The sequence below is a fragment of the Phascolarctos cinereus genome, unplaced genomic scaffold (genome assembly GCF_003287225.1).
Source record: "Phascolarctos cinereus isolate Bilbo 61053 unplaced genomic scaffold, phaCin_HiC Scaffold_7;HRSCAF=346, whole genome shotgun sequence".
Classification (NCBI taxonomy): Eukaryota; Metazoa; Chordata; class Mammalia; order Diprotodontia; family Phascolarctidae; genus Phascolarctos; species Phascolarctos cinereus.
In genome coordinates, this window is record NW_027556180.1 from 146,283,545 (window position 1) to 146,297,227 (window position 13,683).

The 13,683-nt window shown below is 36.3% G+C and overlaps 1 protein-coding gene across 1 annotated transcript in view; it reads left to right on the forward strand.

Moving 5' to 3' along the window:
- The window catches only part of GPR180 (G protein-coupled receptor 180), a 41,473-nt gene that overhangs the window by 10,569 nt on the left and 17,221 nt on the right, over window positions 1-13,683 (forward strand). The window contains exon 3 of the mRNA XM_020965812.1: window positions 13,050-13,250. Coding sequence (XP_020821471.1) covers window positions 13,050-13,250 — 201 coding nt within the window. The remainder of the gene's footprint in view (window positions 1-13,049; window positions 13,251-13,683) is intronic.

The following is a 13,683-nucleotide window of genomic DNA, read 5'->3' on the forward strand; positions in this document are numbered from 1 at the left end:
GTGGGGGGCAGTTTGGGTAAATACTTAGAAGTAAGAAGTGATGTTGTCTTTGGAAAAAACTAATAGTTCAGCTTGGAGATACAAGGCACATCATTTCTTATAGCACAATAATATTCTATTGTATTCATATACCACAATTTGTTGAGCCATTCCCCAATTGATGGGCATCCCCTCAATCTCCAATTCTTTGTCAGCACAAAAAGAACTGCTATAAATATTTTTGTATATGTAGATCCTTTTCCTGTTTTATGATCTCTTTGGGATACAGACCTACAAGTGATATTGCTGTCATGCCCCATTTTTATGAGATAGTTGCTCCTTTTTATCTTCTCTTAACCAATTTTTTTTTAGCATCACCCTGTCAAACACAACTCATCCCTGACCTTTCTTTCAAACCACCTTCGTAAAGATGACAGTTTAAAGAATACTAATAACATTTTCATATATAATAAACACAGTTTGATCTTAATAAGTGCCTTATAATTTGTCTTTAATGCTTTCCTTATTTTTCTTCTGGATCTTTTATATCGAATTTTCCATTGAATTCTGTTATTTTTGTTACAAATACCTGAAAGTCTTTCAGTTTGTCAAATGTCCTTTTTTTTTTCATTCCGGATATATTCAACTTCACATTTTTAATTTTAAGGGCTTCTTTGTACCAAACAGGGCATCCCAAAACATTTGTTCTACTTTAGATCAAAGGGTTTAGAGGACTCACTATAAATGTAAAATGTCATTCATATCAAATCCCTCTGAGATTGCCTCCAATATATACTGTATGTGTCTGTGTCTATAGTATATACATGATTGTTTGAATATTATCTTCTCATTAGAATGTAAACTCCTTGAGGGCAGAGGCTGTGTATCTTTTTATTCTTATAACTTAAAGTACATGGCACATAGTAAGTGCTTCATAAATGCTTGTTGACCTACTGACTGTCCAGAGAATTGCTTAGAGGGATCATCTTTGATATACTTCTTGCATTTATCCAGAAACATATCAATCTTGAAAGAATGAGGAATGGATATATATTGGAATTCCAAAAGGAGGAAATGGATCTTGCTTAAACTCACATGTCCCTATCAAAATATGTGGGTAAGGGCAAACCAAAGAGAAACTTACTTAGGACATCTGCAGTTATTCCTAGCTCTCAGCACGTATTTCATTTGAAAAGACCCTGCTAGTGGGAATCAGAGCTCTCACAGGCACATAAAACACAAGCCCAGAGACATACAAGAAAAGCTGGGGACAGACAACAGAGACAATCTTGCTGAGGGCCTCAAAGGCTCTCCAAAACTTTTAAAGGGACACATACTCCAGGGGCCAGACAATACTGATTATTCAGAAAAATCTCACTGCAGTTCACCAGAGGTGATTAAACAGGTTTTATTTTACAGGCTTCTGCTTCTAAAAATCTTGCTGAAACAGAACAAAACAAAAATGGATTCTCCTTAAGGAATCTCTTGGCCACATGGGACTTTAAGGCCACAGGTTCACCACCCCTGCTTCAATCTAATGGGAACCAGCAGCTTAATAGGAACAGAATATCAAAAATAAAGCTTTTTATTAAACACACACACACACACACACACACACACACACACAATCAGGACGAATCCCATGCCTTGAACAAGTGTTGAGTTTGTAGGTAGCAGCCTTTTCTAGGCCTCTAAATAGATACTTAAACAGAATCTTTCCTACCTTTGATTAATCCAACAAGGTAAGTGGAGGAGGGAGCAGGCAGTGGCTTATTCTTACTTTTCTGTGTTTAGGATTCCCAGTCAAGGCACCAACATATAATAAAAATGTATTTTAAGATGTTGAGTTTTAAATTTTCTCTCTCTCTTCCCCCTTCCTCAAGATGGCGTGTAATCTGATATAGGCTCTACTTATACATTCATGTTAAGCATATTTTCACATTAGTCATGATGTATAGAAGAATTAGAACTAATGGGAGTATAAAAACAGTATAAAAAACACATAGCTTAAAAAATACAATTAAAATAATAAGTCAGAAGGAAATCTGTTTAGGGACTTGTAGCTACAGGGAGGATTTTGTAAACAAACAAAAAAAAGTCCCCTTCCCCATAGCACACAAGAGAGTTTTTTATGCCCTAGTCAAAACAGTATGTTATTTTGAAAGCTGCCTGTAACTGTCCTTGCAGATAGTGAATAGAGGGGAAATAACTCACAAGTAATAGTTTGGTAATAATACCAAAAAAGGTGAACATTTATAATTGGATCCATAAACCTTTTCTTTCATCATTGAAATTTTTATGAACATGAACTGTATGTGTGTTGAGAATATCCTTGATGAAAATTTGAAAAGATACCAGGCAGGCTGTCAGGTCAAGTCAACAAGCATTTATTAAGTTTGTACTATGTTCTAGGCATTGTACTAAACTCTGGAAATAAAAATAAAGGCAAAAACATTGCCCCTGTCCTCAAGGAGCACGCAGTAATTGAAGAGACAACATACAAACAGCTATGTACAAAGAAAATATGTACAGGATATATTGGGGGTAATTTCAGAAGGGCTGCGCTAGCTTTTAGCGGGTCTAATAAAGGCTTCCTGCAGAAGGTAGAATTTTATCCAAGACTTGAAGGAAACCAGGGAAGATAGGAGATGGAGATGAGGAGGGAAAGAATTCCAGGCATGGAGGACAGCTAGTGAAAGTGCTTGTAGTCAGGAGAGGGAATGTTTTGTTCAAGGAACAGCAATGAGGTTGTATCACTGGATCAAAGAATAAGTGGAGGGAGCAAGGAGCAAGGTACAAGAAGACTAGAAAGGGAGGAAGGAGATCGATTATGGAGGGCTTTAAAAGCCAGATAGAGGATTTTATATTTTATCCTGAAGAAAAGAGGGAGTCAGTAGAGTTTATTGAATGGGGTGGGGTAAGTGACATTGTCAGACATATTTTATATAAGGAAGATCACTTTTGATAGCTGAGTGGAAAATGAACTAGAGAAAAGAGAGACTTGAAGCCAGAAAACTAACCAGCAGGCTGTTGTAATAGTCAAGGTGTGAGATGATGAGGGCCTGCATCAGAATGATGACAGTGTTAGGAGAGAACAGAGTGTATATGATTAGATATTTTAAAGGTAGAAACTAGAGCACTTGGCAAAAGATTGGATGTGGGATGTGAGAGAGTAGAGAGTCAAAGATTACACCAAGGTTGAGAACCTGGTTGACTTTGTGAATTAGATCATATCATCAGAGTTACACAGTTGACTGAAAAGTGCAGGCTACATAAAATCCCAGAGTTTATTCATTGATCGTGAAGGATTTGGCTTGGTAGAGCAGAAATGCATATTAAAGTTCTTACTCTGAGTTGTTCTCAAATATTAAGATTATATAAGTTTCCTTGGTAAATGCACTTATATAGAAAACTCCTTTTTAATGATCCTCTGATTATTAGGGTAGACATGTAGGGTCACTAGAGTTGTTTACCACTATAATGGATAATTCTAGCATAAAGTTCCAGATGAAAGAGGGATTTGCTACAAATGCTGAGGTCCTGCAGATGCTATTTGCAGATGACATTATGCTGAATGAAACAAGTCCCAAAATACTGTAGAGCCTCCTTAATGAGATCTCTAATCACTCCAAAGAGTTTAGCCCAGTGGTATATAACAGAAAAAATCAAGTGAATGAAGAATTCTATTAGCTCTAGACTATGTTATGCAATAGAACATCAGTAGTATATTGATATCCACATCTGGAGGAAGAACTGTGGTTTGTGAATGCAAATTGAAGCCTACTATTTTCTCTTTTTTTGTTTTTTGTTTTTTTCTTTCTTGTGGTTTTTCCTTGTTGTTCTGATTCTTCTTGCACAACATGACTAATTGGAAATATGTTTAATATCATCATACGTTTATAGCCTATATCAGATTGCATGCTGTCTTGGGGATGGGGCAGTGGAAGGAAAGGGGGAAAATTTGGAATTAAAAATCTTACAAAAGTGAATGTTGAAAACTAAAAAAAACAATTAATTTTTTAAAAAGTACTATATTATGTTAGTCCATCTGTAAGTATATCTTGGAGAGATAGACAGAATTTAAGACCCAGAATTTAAGAGGGTGAGGAAAGTGGCCTGGATTGCATTTAGCAAAGTGTGTGGCATATGTGGCCATCTTAAGCCACTCCCTGAAACAATAAACAGAAATTGATTTTTTATCTAAGTAGATATCCTCAGAATAATTTAATTAATAAATTTGTCTTTCTCAGAGTTGTGCCCCAAACACAGAATACAGAATTTTTCTTCCATACTGTGAAATGTCAAAAGGTCTAGTGGAAGCTATCTTCAAGTTAGGTGGATCCTCCATGAAGAATTTATGGGAGGACCTGGACAAGAGTCCACAGAGTAAGGAATTATGGATTGATAGTGATCTGCCCTGTTTAACAAGACCTTATTAAACACCTGCTAGAAGTTGTGGTAGGCACTGGGAATACAAAGAATAAACAAAACAGTCCCTGAAGAGGTATTCATGAGATTTCAAATTATAAATACAGATTACAGTGAATTTCTCTTTTATAGAATGATTATTTGAATCATAAAGAGTAACAAGCTTTTCTTATAAACACTTATTTACCATCCCTATAATGTTTCTTTTGTAGAATGATTACAACATTCTAGTATTTTAAATCTTTTAAGTACTTAGTACCAGACATTTAATTCCACATCAGATCGAATAGTTTAGTTGGTATTTGCGTTCAAAAAAAGCGTGATTGGAAAAGATGGCTTCCACATGCTTTGCATTATTATAAACACGAGATGGAATTATACATATGCCCAAAGAATAGGCCAGGTTGGCAGTGTTGGCATTATATTTGACTGATCAGTCTCCCCCTTCCCACGTATATCTTGTCAATTCTATTTCCATAATATCTCTCACATCTGTCCCCTTCTCTCTACTCCTAAAGCCACCAACCTCATTTAGAGCCTCTCATCTCTTACCTATAAGTTACATTAGTCCCTTAATCAATGTGTGGGCCTTAAGTTTTTCCCCCTCTCCAGTCTTTCCTCCATCCAGCTGCCAAAGTGCTTTTCCTAAAGTTCATGTCTGATCATGTCACTCCCCTATTCAATAAACTCCTGTGATTCCCTACTATCTCTCTAATCTAATGGTAGTTACTATTTAACTTTAGCTCTTTACACTCTGGCCCCAATTTGCCTTTCTAACCTTATTATATCTTTGTGCTCCTCACCCAGGATACTGGTTGTGCCCCAGACCTGGAAGGCATTCCTACCTCACCTCTGCCTGTTAGAATTCCTTTTTTGCTTCAAAGCTCTCCTCAAGTGCCAGCTTCTAATGACATTTCGCATTCCCCCATATGTTAGTGTCCTCTCTTTCCCAGTTTAACTTCTATTTATGCTGTTTCCCCTGTTAGAATATAAGTTCCTTGTGGACAGAGCACTGGCCCTAAAGTCAGAAGGACCTGAGTTCAAATTCAGCCTCAGACCAAACACTTGACACTTACTAGCTGTGTGACCCTGGGCAAGTCACTTAACCCCATTGCCTAGCAAAAATAAACCAAAAAAAAAGAAAAAGAATATAAGTTCCTTTAGGGCAGGACTATTTTATTTTTGTTTTTATATCTCCAGTACCTAGAACAGTGCTTTAAACATAGTAGATGCCTAATAAATGTTTGTTTGGTTAATTGATATGCTGTTTTTCTAGTTCTCTTTACTCTATATTACTTCATACAAAATTTCTCAAGTTTCTCTAAATTTGTAATATTTACTTTTCTTTATGACACAGCAAATATAAGTTCCTGGGACTGTTTTTCTTTTGTGTTTTTCTCTCTGCCTGGTACATAGTAGATGCTTAGTAAAAGTTTGATAAATTGAATTTAATATATTTAATTGGGATTAATATATTAATGCATGATAGGCAGTGTGGTGTAACGGTTAGAAAGCCAGCTTCAGAACCAGGAAAACCTGGGTTCAAGTCCCTCCTCTAACTCATACTGGCCGAGTCATCCTGGGTAAATCACCTTCTTGGTGCTGTAATCAGCACTGAGACTGAAAATTACTGAGGTAAAGGTCTGCCTTTGTAAGGGAGTTTCCTTAGCTGAAAGTTCATTGTATTAATGAAATCACAGGTCTCCAATCCCTGTCCCAGCCTCTTTATTTATGTATGTACTATGATTTGTTCAGCCAGGCCTCATTAATTGAGCACATTGTTTCCAGCTTTTTTGCTATTATAGATCGTCTCCTATTTTTCATTTTCACTACATGGCTTGCCTACATCCTTTTCTAGCAATACATATCCTTGATGATTTCTTTTACCCAATTTCTCACATGTAAATCATTATTGAGAATATGATGTGATTGATTTATATCAATTTTATGTCTTCCTAAGGCTTTTTTAATAACTATAATTTTTATTCAGGAATTACATCATTCCATGATTTGTAGTTATATACCATTACTAGGAGAGCATTGGTATTAAAGAGATGAGCTTTTGTAGCAGCAACAGCTTATAATTATTCAAAGTTCTGTAAAATTTCCCAAATACTATTCAGTTTTAACTCTTGCTCCTGAAAATTTCAGATTCAGCTCATTATTCATCTGTAATCTGTCCAAGATACCTGTCTCAATAGTCATATTTATCACACCTTGGATAATTAAAATGTGTGGAGGACACCTTGCTCAAGCCTTTAAATCTGCATTTTTTTTTCTAATGAGCTTAATGGGTTTGTTGTTGGGTTTTTTTTTTTGAAGAAAAGAAGCAGATTACAGTGAGATCTTGTATTTTCTATACCTTTTAGCTGTGTGACTGTAAAAATATAGTTTGCTATGGCAAGATGTTTATAAAAGCCTGCCTGTTCAAGTTTCAAATTCCATCAAGAATGCCCTTGATGTTTTTATAGACCATTCTCATTAAAATTACAGAGATGAAAAAAATGAAAAATAACTTATTAGTTACTAATATACTTTTAGTCACCTTTTTGAATAGGTAAAAATACTATCTGTAATCTTTTATGCCCTTAGAATTCTTCTCCCTTTGAAAATGATCTGACTGACTTTAAAATTGTGTTGCTTCCAGCATGCATATTTTCTAAAAGCATTTGGTTAGATACAACCACTCTTGTCTTCATCTCGTTAAGTTTTGGTTCATCACGTATTATATGGGGTAGAGAGGTGATGGAAATAGACTTCAAATGGCATTGTTTCTTTTTTGCCTTATAAAAACAGTGGCAGATTTGTTCCATTTTATATGTTTGTAATCTGCCTTTTGGTTTCATTTACTAGTGCTCTCAGGATAATTTAGCTTCACTAGATCTCTTGCCAAGCTCTCTGCTCATTCATTTTTTCCTAGATTGCTTTTTTGAGGAGCTTTACTTGTAATCATCTATCATCCTTCTCTGTAACATTTTTTAATGTAAGTTTTATTGATGACTTTTGTTTTTAAATCACAGTCACTTCTGCATCTATTAACACTGTCCTTTCCCTCCTCTCCCCATGAAGATCACTCCTGTAACAAAGAAAACTTGTAAAACAAAACCAGTCAACCTTCAGAGCAGCGAAATATAACATTCTACACTAGCAGTTCCCTACTTCTCTACTGAAAGGAGGAAGGTGTGTTCCCTATCGGTTCTCAAGGATCAAGATTGTTCATTATAATCACCCAGAGTTCAGCTTTATTTTCGTGTTATTTCATTTATGTGGATGTCATTATGTGTTATTGTTCTCCTGGTTCTGCTCCATTCACAATATATCAGTTCATACAAGGTGTCCCATGTTTTTCTGAATTCATATTCATCATTTCTTACTACGCAATAATATTCTCCTGCTTTAATATTCCACACTTTGTTCCATTCCCAAATTGATGGACTTCATTTTGTTTCCATTTTTTTTGCTACCATAGGAAGTGGTGCTATGAATATGCTTTTTTGTCTTTGATTTGGGAATCTCTGGGTCAAAGGATATGAAAAGTTGGTGAATTTCTCATATAATTCCAAATTGATTTTGGAAAGGATTGTTTTCAGGAATTTCGTGGATTAATTCACAGTTTCACCAACAATATGTTAGTGTTTCTGCCTTTTCCTTAGCCCCTCAAACCTTGATTTTTTTTCATCTTCCAATTTATCATTGCTAAAAGTGTGAAATGAAACCAGCATTTTCATTTATATTATTAGTAATTTTGGTTGTTCAGAGTTTACAGTTCTTTTGAAAATTTCATATCCTTGACCACTTATCTATTGGGGAATGGCTTGGTCTTATTTATGGTAATTCTCCATGTATCATCAATCTCACTCTTTTTTCAGAGATAATTGATTCAATGATTTGTTTCCCTTTTTGCCCTTTTTTCTTATTCTAGTTGCATTGATTTTGCTAATGTAAAAAGATATTTAACCTTATGTAGTCAAAATTGTCTATTTCTTCCTTATGAATACTTTTTTTTGGTTGGTTTAGAATTCATCCTCTAGCCATAGTTTCCATTATCCTCTAAATTTTTTTTAGATTATGTGACCTTTTATATCTTGGTCTTACACATTTGAATCTTAATGCCTTCGTGTTTTGTAAATAAAGTTATACCGTAAGCTAGTTTTGCCCACATGGTTTATGAAATGGAATAAGGCCATTAAAAGTAAATTGAGATGTTTAAAATTGATGGTGATGCGGACCATCACATCCTGCCACTTTCTTTTTTTAAAGAAATTTTAAATTTATCATTTATTTTTAACATTAATTTTTATTTTTAATCTTTTTTGAATATATTTTTAAATTAATTAATTTATTTTTAGTTTTCAGTATTCACTTCCACAAGATTTTGAGTTCCATATTTTCTCCCCATCTCTCCCCTCTCCCTGCCCCAAGATGGCATGCATTCTGAATACCCTTACCCCCAATCTGCCATCCTTTCTATCATCCCCCCCAACTTTTCTTATCCCCTTCCCCTTATATTTTCCTGTAGGGCAGGATAGATTTCTATACGCTTTTGCTTGTATATCTTATTTCCCAGTTGCATGTAAAAACAATTTTTAACATTCATTTTTAAAACTTTGAGTTCCAGATTATCTCCCTTCCTCCCTCACCACCCACCCTTATTGAGAAGGTAAGCAATTCAATATAGGTTATACATGTGTAGTCATGTAAAACACTTCCGTAATAGTATTGTTGTGAAAGACTGACTGTATTTCCCTCCATCCTACCTGGCCCCTGTCTTTTCTATTCTCTCCTTTGACCCTGTCCCTCCTCAAAAGTGTTTGCTTCTGATTATCCCCTCCCGCAATATGCCCTCCCTTCTATCATTCCCCTCCTCTTATCCCCCTTCACCCCTATTTTCCTGTAGGGTAAGATAGATTTCCATACCCAATTGAGTGTGTATGTTATTCCCTCCTTAAACCAAATCTGATGAGAATAAGAAGCACTCAATCCCTCTTACCTCTCCCTTTTCCCCCCTACTGTAAAAGCTTTTTCTTGCCTCTTTTATGTGAGATAATTTACCCCATTCCACCTCTCCTTTTCTCCTTCTCCCAGTACAATCCTTCTTTACCCCTTAATTGTATTATCTTTGTATTCAACTCACCCTGTGCCCTCTGTCTATATACATACATACATACATACATATATATTCCCTCCAACTACCGTAATACTGAGAAAGGTCTCACAAGTTACAAATATATCTTTCTATGTAGGAATGTAAACAATTCAACTTTAATATGTCCCTTATCATTTCTTTTTTCTGTTTACCTTTTCATGCTTCTCTTGAATCTTGTATTTGAAAGTCAGATTTTTTTATTCAGCTCTGGTCTTTTTATCAAGAATGCTTTAAAGTCGTCTATTTCATTGAATGACCATTTTCCCTCTGAAGGATTATACTCAGTTTTGCTGGGTTGGTGATTCTTGGTTTTAATCCTAGCTCCTTTGCCCTCCAGAATATCATATTCCAAGCCCTCCAATCTCTTAATGAAGAAGGTGCTAAATCTTGTGCTGTCCTGATTGTGTTTCCACAATATTTGAATTGTTTCATTCTGGCTGCTTTGCAATATTTTCTCCTTGACCTGGGAACTCTGGAATGTGGCTATAATATTCCTAGGAGTTTTCCTTTGGAGATCTCTTCCAGGAGGTGATTGGTGGATTCTTTCAATTTCGATTTTACCCTCTGGTTCTAGAATATCAGGGCAATTTTCCTTGATAATTTCTTGAAAGATGATGTCTAGGCTCTTTTTTAAAAAATTAATTTATTTTTAGCTTTCAACATTCATTTACACAAGATTTTTTGTTCCAAATTTTCTCCCTATCTCTCCCATTCCCCCACCCAAAGACATGTGCATTTTGAATACCCCTTCCCCTAATCTGCCCTCCCTTCTGTCACTGCTGCCTTCTCTAATTCCCTTCCCCTTCTGTTTTCTTATAGGGCAGGATAGATTTCTATACACCATTTAGGCTCTTTTTTTGATCATGGTTTTCAGGTGGTCCAATAATTTTGAAATTATCTATCCTGGATTTATTGTCCAGGTCAGTTTTTAAATGAGATATTTCACATTGTCTTCTATTTTTTCATTCTTTTGGTTTTGTTTTATGATTTCTTGATTTCTTATAGAGTCATTAGCTTCCATTCCTTCCATTCTAATTTTTAAGGAATTGTTTTCTTTGGTGATCTTTTGGACCTTCTTTTCCATTTGGCCAATTCTGCTTTGTAAGGCATTCTTCTCATTGGCTTTTTGGACCTCTTTTGCCATTTGGCTTAGGCTATTTTTTTAAAGTGTTATTTTCTTCAGTATTTTTTTAGGTCTCCTTTAGCAAACTGTTGACTTGTTTTTCTTGATTTTCTTGCATCATTCTCATTTCTCTTCCCAATTTTTCCTTTACTTTTCTTATTTTTATTTTTTTTTAGGCAATTAGGGTTAAGTGACTTGCCCAGGATCACACAGCTAGTTAAGTGTCAAGTGTTTAGTCTGAGGCCACATTTGAACTCAAGTTCTCCTGATTTCAGGGCCAGTGATCTATCCACTGTGCCACCTAGCTGCCCTCTTACTGATTTTCAGAATCTTTTTTGGAAGCACAGGCTCTTCCATAGCCTGAGACCAATTCATATTTTGGAGGCTTTGGATGAAGGAGCTTTGACTTTGTTGTCTTCTGGTAGTGTGTTTTGATCTTCTTTGTCACCAAAGTAAGATTCTATAGTCTGACTTTTTCCACTCTGTTTGCTCATGTTCCCAGCCAATTACTTGACTTTTTAATTCTGTTAAGGTAGGGCTCTGCTTCCAGTGTGGAGGTTGTGTTGTTCCAAGCTTCAGGGGTTTTGTGCAGCTGTTTTCAGAGATACTTCTAGAGACTTGTAAATTTTCAGTTCCTCCAAGGTGCTATCATCAAGGGCGAGGTGTTTACTCCTTTCCTGGCCTGTGCTATAGTCTATGAGTGACCACAAGCGCTCTTTTCTGCCTTGGAACGGTGAGGAGGATTCTCTCTCTACCATGCCACAAGCTCCGCCTTGCCAGCACTTGTCCTTGCCCCAGGACTGTGACCCAGAGCCAAGCTTGGGCAAAGCAAGAGAATCCTGCCTCAGCACCAGCAAAGAGATTCCTGCAATCTCACCCCCACCCCCCACCCCCCAGAGTAGCTGCTTGTTCAGATGCAGCAGCTGCTACTTTGGCTGCCACCTTGGGACTGCACTAAGGCCAGGACTGGATGGCGCTTCTCTCTCATACTGGTCCATCAGAACTTTCCCACTGATCTTCTAAGTTACCTTAGGCGTTTGTGGGTTGAGAAGTGTGGAAATTGCCACATCTGTCTGTGATTCAGGCTCCTGAGGCCTTTGCCTGAGCAGCCCACGCTGAATTGTGCTCCTCTCCCAGCCTGGCACAACAGACCTTTCCTATCAACCATCCAGGTTGTCTTGGGCTGGAACTTTTTTTACTTTGTCTTTTTGTGGGTTCTGCTGCTCTAAAATTTGTTTAAAGTCATTTTTTACAGGGATTTGGAGAGGTTTGGGGGACAGCTCAGGCAAGTCATTGCTTTTACTCCACCGTGTTGGCACTTTTCTAACAATTGCACAGGCAGTGAAAATTACTGATGTCATCAGAGAGATTTAGACCGGAGCAAGAGAGAGACTCTAGCTAGAAAAAGAGGTCATGCTGCAAGAATAAGAGATAATTGCTAAACAATCCACATGCTCCACTGATATACACACACTGAGATCTAGAGGAATTTCTCTGACACATTGGGGACTTCTATAGAGGATTTATGAGAGGACATGAACATGAACAAGAGTTGGACAGGATTAAAAGGTGTGAATGGGTTGTTATCAGCACAGTTGGAGGGAATACTTACTTTGAGGAGTTCCCAAATCCATTCAAATAAGACTAGATAGGGGACAGCTAGGTGACGAAATGGATTGAGCACCCCAGCCCTGGAGTCAGGAGGACCTGAGTTCAAATCCAGCCTTAGACACTTGACACTTACTAGCTGTGTGACACTGGGCGAGTCATTTAAACCCATAGCCTAGCAAAAAAAAAAAAAAAGAAATAAGACTAGATAATGGAGGTGACTCTTTTTTTTCTGCTTCAAATAGTTTTTTTCAAAAGTAGTTTATCAAGAAAATTCATATATGAAAATTTTGGTAATGGAAGTTAGCAAATTCTTCAGTGACTATAAATTCCTAAGTTAAACTCCTTGTGGAATACATTTTACCTCTTTAGGTATTTTTCAAAGAAATAATTTATCTCACTTGGAAAATTTTAAGTGTAATTTAAAATAATTGTGAAGTGACATTCCAGGGAAATACTTCCATTTAAGAGCCATACTTTTTCAATACAGTTTTTTAAACATTTATCAAGAGTATGTGTAATTGTGACTCATACTCAATTTCTGATTGCTCTGTTATCTAAAGTAATTACCTACAATAACCTTCCTACACTGAACTAGGTATTTCCAGGGTAATAAGAACAAAATAAAAGGGGTTGTACAACCTCAAATAGGATGAAATCACTGGTTGAGAGCAGGACTGCATCATTTATTTATATTATAAAATAAATAAATTGTTTGCAATGTACAATCAAGTATATCTTCTTTCTTTTTCTTTCTCTTTAAAGTGACTCTGAATCATACTGAACACAACCTAACTGTGTCTCAGATTCCATATCCTCAAATGTGGTATGTGTTTTATGTTGACAAGTTTACATGTGATGATGACTTTGAAAATTCTGAATTGGAAGACATCTCATTTGAAATGATACTACTAAATCCAGATGCTGCAGGGAATCCATTGGATCATTTTAGTGCTGGAGAGTCTGGTAAGGATACCTTTTCTCTAACATATATTGTTTAATATGTATGTATATATTATATATGTATACGTATGTGTAAATATATCCCCTACCTTTTGCTTCATGCCAAATTTAAATTAGAATTTTTAATTGTGCCGGTATACCATACTTATTATACTTGTGCCTTAATCATTCTGTACCAACCCACCTCCTGTACTTCTTGCACATCTTTACCATACCAGCCCAGACCAATGCCTTGATATGTCCTCTCTTGATCTGCCTGTGTGTGTGTGTGTGTGTGTGTGTGTGTGTGTGAGAGAGAGAGAGAAAGAGAGAGAGAGAGAGAGAGAGAAAGAGAGAGAGAGAGACTTTTGTAAGTTTTAGAATTGAATATAATTAGAATCATTTTTGACCCTCAAAGAAAAGAATGTATTACTAAAACTACCAGAAGGTTTCTTTT